This window comes from Pinus tabuliformis, chromosome 3_2 (assembly GCF_031772625.1).
Source record: "Pinus tabuliformis cultivar Carrire ecotype Pingquan chromosome 3_2, CPIR1, whole genome shotgun sequence".
Lineage (NCBI taxonomy): Eukaryota > Viridiplantae > Streptophyta > Pinopsida > Pinales > Pinaceae > Pinus > Pinus tabuliformis.
The window spans coordinates 926,049,120-926,061,987 of record NC_142302.1 but is presented as its reverse complement, the minus strand read 5'-3'; the positions used below and the strand labels follow the sequence as shown (position 1 = coordinate 926,061,987).

Here is a 12,868-nt window from a genome sequence, read left to right as displayed (position 1 = left end):
TCTGGGGAAGTTGATAGCTCAACTAGCACATTATCAAGGGGGTTTGAACACTAAATTCAGGGAAGATTGCAAACTTTCCAATCTCCCTCGCAGGCTCCATAAGAAAGCTACCTTTCCACGCATCGAGATCTATATAAGCATGTCCTCATCTTCATCTTCAACAATTTGTGATTTAAATCAACAAAGATATCTACATCAAACAGTTTGGCCATATAACCATATTGGTTCTCTAGCATTATCATACTTTAATTACATTACAAAACTTGTGGGATTAGAAAATATCATATTATAGGATAACTAAGAATAGGATGACTGGACTAGGCACTAATTTCCGAAGAATAGTTGAGATACCCAGAGATATGAATAACACCAACATGCTAAACCCTAGATTGTTCTAAACACAACATGCATTGCAATCCTAAGCCATCATGGAGTTAATAAGCCTTACCATTAAAGAGGAGAGGTATCTATATGTTTAGAGAGAAATGACCCATAACTTTTGTTCCTTTTAACTTGAATAACAACACTGGTATGTGGTGCTTTTATTATCAAAGCTTAAATTCAACTAAACCCATGGGAGATGAGAGAAGATACTCTCCCCCAAACTTATTCTTAATGCACCTCATATGTACTTGTGCCACCATTTTCCAAAAGGTGTATGGCTTTATTTTAAGAATATAAGAGTTGGAAGAATTCAAGTGCATTAAATTGTTAGGCTTAGCTTATATATATATATATATATATATATATATATATATATATATATATATAATACGTGTTGATATAAAAAGATTTTGAAATGGAGTTTGTTATCGAGGGGCCTAAAAATGATTCATGAATCTCTCACTAATGATGCAAGTTGTACCCCTTTTTTCTTAAGAATTTGAATGCCTTTCTAAATAATTTGTGTGTGCTTCAATGTTCGTTATTATTCTCAATCCTAGAATTTAAATTTAATATTGTAATATTTATTTTAAGAATGATTTTAATTGCCTAGACATACAAATGAATACAACAAAATTATATCTATGATCTCAATCACACTTTTTGAAACATTGGAAAATTTAATTTAAGTTATTTAATATCATCAATAATAGTGCAATATGATAATGTATTTAAAACTCTCAAGTGTGAAGTACCTATGAACAATAATATAGTATAATGACCAAATTTAACTAATAAATGAAGAACGAATCTTCATATTATTGAATTCACAATACCAATTTTTTGTTGAGACAATTTTTACAGTTCATCACTAACATGAGCGACATCTAGTTCAATATCAATGTCTTGTGTTTTCTTCGTCGGATATGAAGCTTGCATGGCAATACCACACTTCCCTTCTACTGCTTCAATATCTCGTTGCATTTTTATATACCCTTCTTCTCCCCATTCTGGTCCCCAAGAGTTCCTAACTATCCAATAATTAATTCCTTCAGGAGACTTGCCATAACCAACCGCTACAACTCCATGGTCAAGTTCAGTGCCGCATTCACCAGTGAATACTCCCTGTATAATAAAAAATTGCTTAGTGTAGATGCCAAATTACTCATTTCTTATATATTCATTTTTAAGAACAATGTAATAGATTATGGCCACTTACCTTTGAATAAAATTGGAAATCTTTACCACTTGCTTCAATGGCGACAGAAACAGGTTGGTGACCCACTGCTTTTTTGAGAGCTTTTTCATTGTTAGTAGGAACATCTTCGAAACCATCAATAGTTGCTGCTATTGCATTCGATTTAACCTATAAAAAAACAAAACTTAGTAATCTTACCAAATATAATAATAGATATTATTAAGAAAATAAAATAAAATAATAATTCAACAATCTTATAACACATCATTATTAAAAATATTATAATGATACTACTATTTATAAAAACTGTTTTTTTCATGTCAATAAAAACTCCTACAAATGGTTTAGGGACTACGTTGTTTACACACATTCAAATGGTTTAGGGACTATGTTGTTTACACACATTCATTGAGAATTAGGGAGTATGTTTACACACACATTCATTGAGAATTAAATATGTGGATTCTTATGGCATATGAAGGAATCTAGGCATACTATTAAGATTTGAGAATCAATGTTTTGTCATTTTCAAGAAAAAGTTTATTTATTGTTATCTTAATGTAATTATATATATATATATATTCAATTCTCATATATTTCTACATAAATTTAACCTATTAAATATTAAATAAATTTACCTAATCAAATCTTATTTAAATCTATCTAATCAAATACTAAAAATCAAAATATACAAACATAAACATCCACATAGTGAAAAACTCCAAATATTCAACATCTATATCTACAATTTTTCCAAAGATACAGCATCCTAATCCACACAATTTAGAGGGCCTTTTTACTAGTTACCTATTCAAAAATTTGTATAGAAATCCATTTCACTAAAATTTTCCGTTTTACTAGGATTTAACTATCCTATCTAAATGCACAGGTAAGCAGTATTGCCACTTAACATACCTTGGAGTGACTGCATTCGCTGGCTTCAGCAGTGTATGGATACTCATCTTCAGCAACGACCCCACCATTATCTATGATATATTGGAAGGCGTTGTCCATAAGCCCTCCGTTGCAGCCTGCGTTCTCTTTACTGCAATCTACCAACTGTTGCTCTGATAAAGAAACTAGCTTCCCTGTTTTGAGATAGTTAATGCCCTCTACAGAAGCTATAGTTGAAAATGCCCAACAACTTCCTGCGAGATAAAAAACAAAAAAAAAAACAATACATCAGCTACAACATATACCAAAGTAAACCTATGTGCTCAGCTACTAAATAAATAAAAATTAAAATGAATTTAGTTGGTTAAAAGCTTCGATCAAAATATTGATACTGTGATAAATTTGAAAAAACAATCTAAAAAATTAGTAGATATTATTTTGAAATTGAAACTAATTCTGCAAATTCAAGATCATACCACATTGGCCTTGGTTCTTCACAGGATTAACTGCTCCTTTTTTTCTCCAATCAATAGACACTGGCAGGTGCTTGGAGTTTTGGTACATGAATGATCCACTTTGTGTTCCTCGGTCTCGGCGCAGACTCTTGTGCTTCTCCATTCTAGTTGTCATATGCATGGCCTTGAATTCTTCGTTACTCAGATCTGTAAACTTATTCAATCCAAGTTTGTAGGGACCATCCTTCTGATTCACGGAGTCGATATATTTCACATTGTCTTTGAATATCTCGAATCGTTTGGCATGCTCATCCGAATCCAAACTTCTGGTGGTGCGATGCCGAAGTGCCCATTTATCATAAAGGAGTCGCAGACTTTCCTCGGACTTGAGGTCTTCATCTGTAAATCCAGGGGAAGAATCCGAAGCATTGGCTGATAAAGTCCACAAGGTGGTCGCAAGGAAGAGTAACAGGGTTGCCTTTGAAACACTCGCCATCACGAAATAACAACAAAATTCAGGGAGAGAAATAATGAGAATTTGTGTGGAGAAAGGGGAAGACGATTTTCTTATATAATAACTCTGACTGAGTGTAAGACACCCGAAAGCGTGTGGGATTAGTTAGGGGGTAACGTGGTGCATAAGCAAATACGGGAAATTTGATTCACGCCACCAATTGGGAAGCGTTAACATGGCCGGAAATTTAGTAAATTTAAGTTATTGGAATTACAGGTGAATTACTCACAATCAAATTTTAAAAAAGTGTTGAAATGTATATAATAATAAAAAATTAATTTAAATTTCACAATCACAATTTTTTTTCACTTAATTCTAATAAAAAATTTACAAAAAATTTTAACAAATCGCACTTCAAACCACTCCAATATAAAATCGTAATTCCCTACGTTTAAGGGCTTCTCGGGCACGGTAACTTTCTTTACAATAGTGACTTCTCGAGCACGGTAACTTTCTCTACAAGAGTGGGTAAGAGTGCGATGTATAGGCATCTGTCCCAACAGGAAAACTGTAAAAGTAGGCAGCCAGAGTCCAGGAAATTGACTCACGCCACGAATCGGGAAACATTAACATGGCAGGAATCTGAATCCCCTGCGATTAAGGGATTCTCAGGCACGGTAGCGTACTTTACGATAGTTAGTGCGAGTCCCACGCAAATGATTAGATCTGTGTGTCTACGTAGGTAGACTTCCGTCCCTACAAGCGAGCTGGAAGAGTAGAGAATAACAATTTTGACAAGTGTATTAGAAATATTAAAGGTCATTTATGGACTTGTCTTATTTTTTTTTTTCAAATAGTTTGAAGTCTTTGAATAGGTTTTTTTTTTTTAAATTTGTTTTAAATAATCTGGCTTATTTGAATAGCTTTTTTTAATAGTGAAAATACATTTAATGTTTTCAAAAATTCTTAGAGTATCTAAAATTTTGAAATTTTATAACTATAATCTGGATTTCTAAAAAAAATCTGCAAGATTTTATCAAAATTGTGTTAGAAAAGCTATTATTTTCTAGGCAAAATACTGGCATATTTATACTACCGTTTAAGTTAATGATTGGTTTATTATCTTTATAACTCACTTTACTTTTATTGTATCAAAATTGTGCCAGAAAAACCATTATTTTCTAGACAAAATACTGGCATATTTATGCTACCATTTAAGTTAATGATTGGTTTATTATCTTTACAACTCACTTTACTTTTATTAAACAATATATTAATGATTGGCTCACTACTTTTACACAGTATCAGTTGGATATCACTTTATTCTTGTGTATTAAACTGAATGTAAAAAGAAAACGTTATTAGTTAATGCTTAATTTTTGTCTTTAAATCTCACTTAGTTTTATTCAATTACTTTTATAAGTTAATGATTGCATCTTCTCAATGAGCTATCACTTTATTCATATTTATTGTACAAAATGTAAAAACAATGAACCATTCATTTACTTTAATTTAATGCACCATCATATTTATTGTACAAAATGTAAAAACAATGAACCATTCATTTAATTTAATGCACCATCATATTTATTGTACAAAATGTAAAAACAATGAACCATTCATTTACTTTAATTTAATGCAACTCAATACAAGGCGCTTAGTATTTAAGAGAAACAACTGCATTTAAAATATTACATTAATTAACAAATAAATTAATAATCGGCTAACTTTATTCATTTGAACAAACTATAAAAACCAGTCAATCATTAACTCACAACACGGTACTCAATATCTGACTGAAACCACTCAAACATATCACATAAAGTTGTTTTATTGCTTTGAGATGCTCCCACCAGAGATTGGAATTTCCTTTCAAACAGTACAGGGCAATTCTAGCTCCAAGTTTGAGGAATAATTGTACAGTTGAATATATTCTCATCTCTAGCAACCAGGTCTTTGCCTCATTTCCTTTCTTATTTTCTCCTCTGAATATGGGAGGCTTTTGATTTTCCTCAGCTCACTTTGTAAGTTATCCCGGTCAACTCCTCTGTTGGCCTTTCTGTGACACATTAGGGCTATTGCCAAATTCAAGGTAGAGTAACCCTTTTTCTTATTATCCTTGCTAAGTGATGACGTTGATGAGTAGCACTCCTAGAATGCCTTGAGATTCTAACATCTTTGTTGTTAACTTTAACATTATGTTCCAATGTTAGTTTGGACTGAGTTGGTTGGTACAATTTCTTTTGAATTTTGTTCAAACTGTGTAAAATTTTCTTATTAATTTGTTTTGTTCTTTCATTAGTATTTTATTGTTAGCTTTAAAACTGAGCACTTCTAACTTGAGAATCTTTATGGTTTTTTCGAAATCCATGACCATTAGACTAATCCAGACCCTTATATTGGTCCACTCCATGACCATTAGACTAATCCAGACCCTTATATTGGTCCACTCCATGACCATTAGACTCCGTTTCAACATTACTCGTGCTTATATTCGCAACCTTGACTTCTTTTTCTTCACTATAAGGCCTTTAGGCAACCTCTGGACTCCTATCTGTCATTATGCAATTTTCCTACTCATTACAGGTATCTTTTATTACAATTTTTCATCCAAATTTTAATCCCAAATACTCAAGTGTGCTTAATAATTCTAACACAATATAACTTGCAAGAACTCAATGCATGCATGCAGTGATTCGAATACTCTATGGTTGGCACTGTTATATATAACTTCAGGTTCTCCCCATTTTCTCTTTTCTATTTTGTTTTATTCAATTTTAAAATTATTAAATATTTCCCTATTATTTCTATTAAAAGAAAATAAATTAATGCAACAATAGGTCTATAATATTGCAATTTAAAATGGTAATGCAACAATAGGTCTATATAAATAAATATTGCAATTTAAAATGGTATAACAATAATACTAATTTTGATCAATGTAGATTGGAGAGGGAGCCTGGAGCGGAGCCATAGCCTGCGACGTGTCGTCTCCACTGAACATTCATCGCCTGCGCGCCTCATGCTCATCCAATCTGTGCCTTCGACGAGTCATTCCGCCTTCAAGCCATCTTGATGCCACACTCGGACAAGTCTCGAACATGCGGCAAAACTCATAAGTTAGTTTAATGTTTTGTCTCCTTTGCATGCAGTTTTTCCTGCTCCAAGCTTCACTTCGCCACCCTTTCACCCCGGCTGCGAGCTCTGGCTCCTCTTGTTTTCGCACACCATTTCCGTACTCCGCTCGAAATCTAGCTTGCAGTTCTTCCTGCGTTTAGCTTCATTCTGCCACCCTTTTAGCCAGGCTGTATCTCTGCTCTTTTCTCTGTTTCCCTCCCGCCAAGCTGCTTTCATCCTGGTAATCTACTTCAGCCGCAGCTCTGTTATCTCCTCTAACACAGATATTAACCTTTCTCCCTGCTATCCTGGCTGGATGATGATAATATGTTTCATGGAGTTCGTGCGTTCTGGGTGTCATGGTTCCGGCTCCAGGTCAGTTAATTTCTTTCCTTTCATTAAGTTTTTATTCCGATGTATGAATTAAGTCTTTTGTATTTTCCCAGTATTCCCTGTTGTAGAATCTATGGAACTTAGACTGTAATTGCATACTGGCTTGCTAACTCTAGTATAACTCCAGCCTCAGAACCGAAAGGATGATTCAAACCTTTTTCAACAAGCTCAGGAATCTTTTCGTCATTTACAAGCCTTGTAATGATGTTAGGTTTAAAATTGGCTACTGGTGGTGTATAGTAAAGGTCTATTGCTGTTGCCTCCTTTGTGACGAACCCTCTGCATAATCTTTATGCCTCTCACAGAGGTTCCGATATCGAACTCTGGTTCTGCATTTTCCGCTTGTCTCTCACTGAGGTTTCGAAATCGAACTCGGGCTCCCTGATTTCGCCTTCCCGGTAGCTTGGTCGAAGCTACGTCACAATCTGGCCGATTCAAATTTTCCCGGCTGCCGCAAACTCGACCAGGTATTATGCTCTGCTTAAATTCCCGGTACAAATATATCCGTTTCGGGATTTTGAAGTGCATGGATTATACCTTCTGAACACGGAAGTAGTAATCCCCGTACCTAGTTGCACCTACCTCTTTTCCCTTTGTCCTTCTCCTCTTATTCATATGCTTTGGTCATTTACTATCTTAGAAGGCGCGCTTGAAAAGGTGGTTGGTTTAGTCAAACATCTGGGCTCAATCTTAATTCTCGATCTTTCCCGACTGTACTTCTTCCTCGAATTTCCCCATTTGGCGGTGCATGGAGGGGGTTTACGACTCCATTGCACCTGAAGATCTAGTCAATGCTGCTGTCAACGCGGAAAATGCCTGGTCAGCTGCCGCCCTGGCATCTTTGGACAGCTTGGTGATCAAACCATCAATGTCAAGGGACTCTTCACGCAATAAGAATATGGGCCGTAACTCTAAAAAGCAGCACAAACCTGCCAACACTTCACTTCCTCCTCGAGCGCTTCGAATTGAGATTGCCCAGCTAGATGAGAGGATCGATAGCCTTCAGCAGAAAGACCTCATCGGGAAATGGCATTTCCCAGAAATGTCTGACGTTGACATGAGGAACTGGTTGGCTAAATTCTGGAAACCGGTCATAGGCTACGTTCCGGTAATATCCAGCCTCATGAGAGACTGGTACTGCTTCCATTTCCTGTGAGCAGAAGATGTTGGAATCATCCAAGCCGGCCTTGGGTTTTCAAGCGAAGTTTTCTTGCATTATATAAGTGGTACATAGGCTTCAACCCTTTGAAAAACACCCCGGCTAACAACCTAATCTGGGTCAAATGCCCGAATCTTCCTTTGGAACTATGGTCAAATGAATCTCTAGAATTGATTGGTAATGCTATTGGGCGTTTCGTTTACGTCGACCCCTGGTGTCTGGGTGAAAGGGACAAACGCATAGCCTGGATTCTAATTCAAAGACCTTTTAAGGGCGGCTATCCTGATCATATTGAGATCAGCTGGAAGGACCAGGTCATAAACCAGAGGTTAGATTTCTGGGGAATTCCGTTTAGGTGTGCAGCATGCAAAAGAACTGGTCATTTGGTGAAAAACTGCCCTAGTGCTAAATTATATGAACATAGGCGGCTTAACAAAAAATCCTTTCTAAATGGCAGTCAATCATCGCCCTCATCTGCTACTATTCCGCTACACAACCCTCCAGCTCAATTACCGTTGAATATCCACTCTCAGTGCAGCCCGCCTTCCTCCAATTGCCCGCTCACCTGTGACAATACAGGCTGCCACGTATCACCTTTTACTGAGCCTACAGAGGACCCCCCTGTCCCTTCTCCACCTCCCATGCAACAGAAGGATATAATAATTGACCCCCATCCAGGGCCTTCAAACAGGAAAGATTTCTCTGTGGGTTCCATCCCCATATCCATCTCATCCTCGTCTCCGCATCCCCAACAAGCTGGCAGGCATGTCATTAAAGGGAAATCGCAATGTGTTGGTCCGACTCCTCCTAACTCCCCGATTTCTTCTCCTGTTAATCTTCTTGACAGTGACCTCGACCTTTTGCTCAACCGAGACTCTCTTGAACTGGAACCACTCACGATCCATAAGCCCGGGCCAAGTTTGCCTGTAATTAGTCCGGATTCGGCTAAAAATATTACGGTCCGGAAGAAAGGAAGAGGTGGTAGTCGACACTTCAGAGGCAGAACTATAGTGTCTAATGAAGGGATCAGAAATTTGTCTCTTGTTGAGGTGCCCATCCTTGATGGTTCCGATTCACAGCCCCTTAGAGCGAGCCAGGCTGCAAACTCCCCCAAATGATCCCCATCATATCTTTCAACATTCGGGGTCTCGGCGTGGACCCTAAATTCATCACGCTAAAAAGTTTCTTTTTCCATTCTAGGGCTGCAATCATCCTTATTCAGGAAACCATGCACAGAAAGGAGGACTCCTTGTCGTACTTCAGGAAAATGCTGCCTACATGGTTCATGGCTGCTACAGAGGCAAATGGATTATCAGGCGGCATGATTACCCTATGGGATCCTGCCAGGGTCAAAGCAAAGGCATACAAGTGCTTTGCTGGGATTATAATATCGGCTTCTATCAGAGGTGTTGAATTTCCGATAAACATTCTCAATCTTTATGCTCCATATAAGTCCCGAACTTCCTTCTGGATCAGGTTCTTCGCATCTGAGCTCTTCAATATTAATAATCTCCTCATTGCAGGCGACTCGAATGCAGCCTTGTATTCCAATGAGGTCTGGGGACAGGGGAAGATAAACAATAGCTTGGCGGATCTCATCAACTCTGAGATGATCAACAGGAACATGATTGACATTATTCCTGCCAAAAGGAAGCCGACTTGGTCAAATGGTAGAATAGGTAAGGCTTACATAGCCAAAAGGCTTGATAGGGTGTTTATCCATTTTAGTCTCATTGATAAAATGGGTATGCCAAGGCTCTCTGTGGAGAACGTCATGATCTCGGATCATTTTCCTATCCTTATATCTTGGCCTGCGAAAATATTCAGGAAAGGTTACTCCTTTAAGTTTGACAACAGCCTCCTTCTAGACCCTGCTTTCAATGTATTTATTCAGAATGCATGGAAAGAAATCAAGGGCCGGGACAAACAATTTATTTTTTCATCCTTCAGGGAAAAACTGGTTGAGATCAGGGATATGGTGAAAAAATGGCAGTTTCGAAAACACCAGAAGGATAAAGAGAATCTCCAAAGGATTCAACAGGAATTGGATTTGATGCTGGAATCTACAGACTTCTCCACATGCTCTCTTGAAAGGAAATGCCGAATTAGATCTCTGGAAAATGAGAGATTCTGTTTGCTGAAACAAGAAGAAACTAAATGGAGGCTCAAAAGCCGAGCCATATGGCTGCATGAAGGTGACAAAAATACGAAGTTTTTCCATAAATATGCAAATGCAAGGAGGGAAAGGAATTACATATGGAAAATCAAGGATGATCAGGGTGGTTTTGCTGTCTCTCAAGAGGACATCTCAAGGCAGGTTGTAAGCTTCTTCAAAAAGCAATATAGCAGATCAAATGAGATTGGTTTCAGCGATATAAGATGGGGCATCGACCTGATGCCAGAGATGTTTGATCAAGAAAAGAACGAGGCTCTGTTTCGCCCTGTTGATGAAAACGAGCTCCTCATGGCCATGAAATCCTTTAAAAAGGACAAGGCCCCGGGGCCTGATGGATGGTCAATAGATTTTCTCATCCATTTTTTCGACCTCTTTAAAAGGGACCTGCTTAGTATGGTGGAGGCCTCCAGACTTTCAGGCAACATTCACAACAATTCCTCGTCCACTCTTATTGCTCTTATTCCTAAGAAGGACGAGCCTGAATCCTTCCTGGATTTCCGCCCTATTTCCCTCTGCAACATTACCTTCAAGATTATCACAAAGATTATTGCAGTAAGGATTAAAAGCACTCTGGCATTATGTCTCTCTCCCAATCAACATGCCTTTTTAAAGGGTCGAAATATCCACGATGCGGTTGCCAGTATGCAAGAATGTCTTCACTCCATGTCTGTGCACAACTCCAAGGCAGCCATTATGAAAATTGACCTGCAGAAGGCTTTTGATGTATTAGACTGGGGATATCTGCAATGTCTCCTCGCCAAAATTGGGATGAATCCTGGTGCCATTCGTTGGATTATGGGTTGTATAGAAAATGTCAACTATGCTATTTTGATTAATGGCTGCCCTTCTCCTTTCTTTCAGGCGGAAAGAGGCCTTCGGCAGGGATGCCCACTGTCGCCTCTCCTTTTCATCTTGGCCATCGATGCTTTGAGCCTTCACATCAACCGTGCAGTGGAGTTAAAAGAATACTCTCCAGTCAGGATCTGTAAGCATATCTATATTTCACATAACCTGTTCGTTGACGATATCCTCTTATTCGCTATGCTATCCAAGGTAACATGGTTGTGCATAAAATCTATTTTGGATCGTTTTCAAAAGGCCTCCGGCCTTGCCATCAATAAAGCCAAATCGATCCTGTATCACAATGGTTCCGATGAGACTCTGATTTCTTGGATATCTCAGCTTCTTGGAATTGAATCCAGACTTCTGTCTGATGGAATCAAGTACCTTGGATTCCGCCTAAAAGCAAAGGCCTACAGGAAGGCTGACTGGCGATGGCTTATTGAACGCTTCTTCAGCAAGATCTCGCTGTGGGAATTTAGATCTCTTTCTCTGGGTGGCAGGGTTGTGCTTGTCAAATCGGTCTTGTCACAGCTATCGGTATACTGGGGCCACCTTTTTCTTCTCCCGGCTTGTATCATCCAAGCCATCAACAGGATTTCCGCCAATTTTATATGGGGGGCAAAAGCTGATAGGAGAAAAATCCATCTCGCGAAGCTGAATTTCTTATCTCTGCCAAAAAAGCTTGGTGGATGGGGCCTGCTGGACATAAGGCTCTTTGGGATTGCTCTTGTCTGTAAATCCCTATGGAGGGGCATCTTTGGCTCAAATCCCTGGAGTGAAATTATTCGCCAAAAATATCAAAAAGGTAGAGGCATAGAATTCTGGTTCAGGTTTGTTGGGTCCCTATAATACTAGTGATTACCCCATTACTATTGTAGTTATACCCCTTATTTATATTTTTGTGCCCCTATTACCCCCATATTGTTATTTTTGTGCCCCATAGAATCCCTCTATTGTTATTTTTGTGGCTTTATATTATTATTGTTAGGTCGGCTGGATTATATTGTGACTCCTTAGACTCCTATATATAGAAAGGAGGTTTTGTCATTTGTATCATCCAAGAATTGTTCATTTATGTAATGTAAAGGAGGTTTCCCCCTCGAAGAGGCTGAATTCTAAGGCGTTGATCTATCTTTTCTATCTTTTCTTGAGCTGGTTTCATAACATTTGGTATCAGAGCTTTGGATTCTAGGGTTTCGCTGCTCCAAACAGGTCATCGTGGAATTTTCGCTATAACTTTTTTTCTGTGACGTTTCAGAAGTCGCAAAAAAAACCCATTTGAGAAGAATTGGCGCTGAACCTTGGGTCCGAATTTCAGAGCTTTTCGCATGATATTTTCGGAGATATGATCTGAGGAAGTTGGCCTTTTTGCAGACTCCTGAATTACATTCAAAACAGGTGACCTGGGGAAAATCGTCATAACTCTCTCTCTGAGGATCGGATTGAAATTTCGTAAAAAGGTACAGAAAGAGGACGGACTTTAGTTTCTTGTATATGTGTTTCAGATTCAAAGGTTGAAACAGTGACTCGTGGCACGTCGTACAAGTTCGCTCTACTGAACTAGTCTAAAAACAAGTCACTGTGGGAGATTTCACATAACTCTTCCTTGGAGAATCCAATTTGGCTCAGACTTGTGGCATTGGAAAGAGGACGCAGAAGGCTACTACAGGTAGCAATTTCAGAACTGGATGATCTGAAATTACAGAGATACATCAGATTCAATATCAGGCTTCTATAAAGTGAAAAAAGGTGTGTAGTTTTTTTTTTTTAATTTTTGTGTAAGCTTGGTTTAACG

At 38.0% G+C, this 12,868-nt stretch overlaps 1 protein-coding gene across 1 annotated transcript; it reads right to left on the bottom strand.

The window, feature by feature from the left end:
* Window positions 1-1,092: 1,092 nt before the first annotated feature.
* Window positions 1,093-3,469, bottom strand: LOC149183669 (vignain-like). Its single transcript, XM_089418778.1, has 4 exons — window positions 2,953-3,469; window positions 2,498-2,730; window positions 1,604-1,750; window positions 1,093-1,509 (listed from the first exon to the last, which is right to left on the bottom strand). The coding sequence occupies exons 1-4, from the start codon at window positions 3,425-3,427 to the stop codon at window positions 1,243-1,245; spliced, it is 1,122 nt and encodes a 373-aa protein (XP_089274904.1). The 5' UTR covers window positions 3,428-3,469; the 3' UTR covers window positions 1,093-1,242.
* Between the last annotated feature and the right edge of the window lie 9,399 nt (window positions 3,470-12,868).

Excerpts from the sequence above, each read along its gene's own strand:
- LOC149183669 (XM_089418778.1), bottom strand. The coding sequence starts at position 3,427 with ATGGCGAGTGTTTCAAAGGCAACCCTGTTACTCTTCCTTGCGACCACC. Across the intron at positions 2,731-2,952 it reads GAAGAACCAAGGCCAATGTG|GAAGTTGTTGGGCATTTTCA; the intron begins GTATGATCTTGA and ends TTTATCTCGCAG. Across the intron at positions 1,751-2,497 it reads GCGAATGCAGTCACTCCAAG|GTTAAATCGAATGCAATAGC; the intron begins GTATGTTAAGTG and ends GTTTTTTTATAG.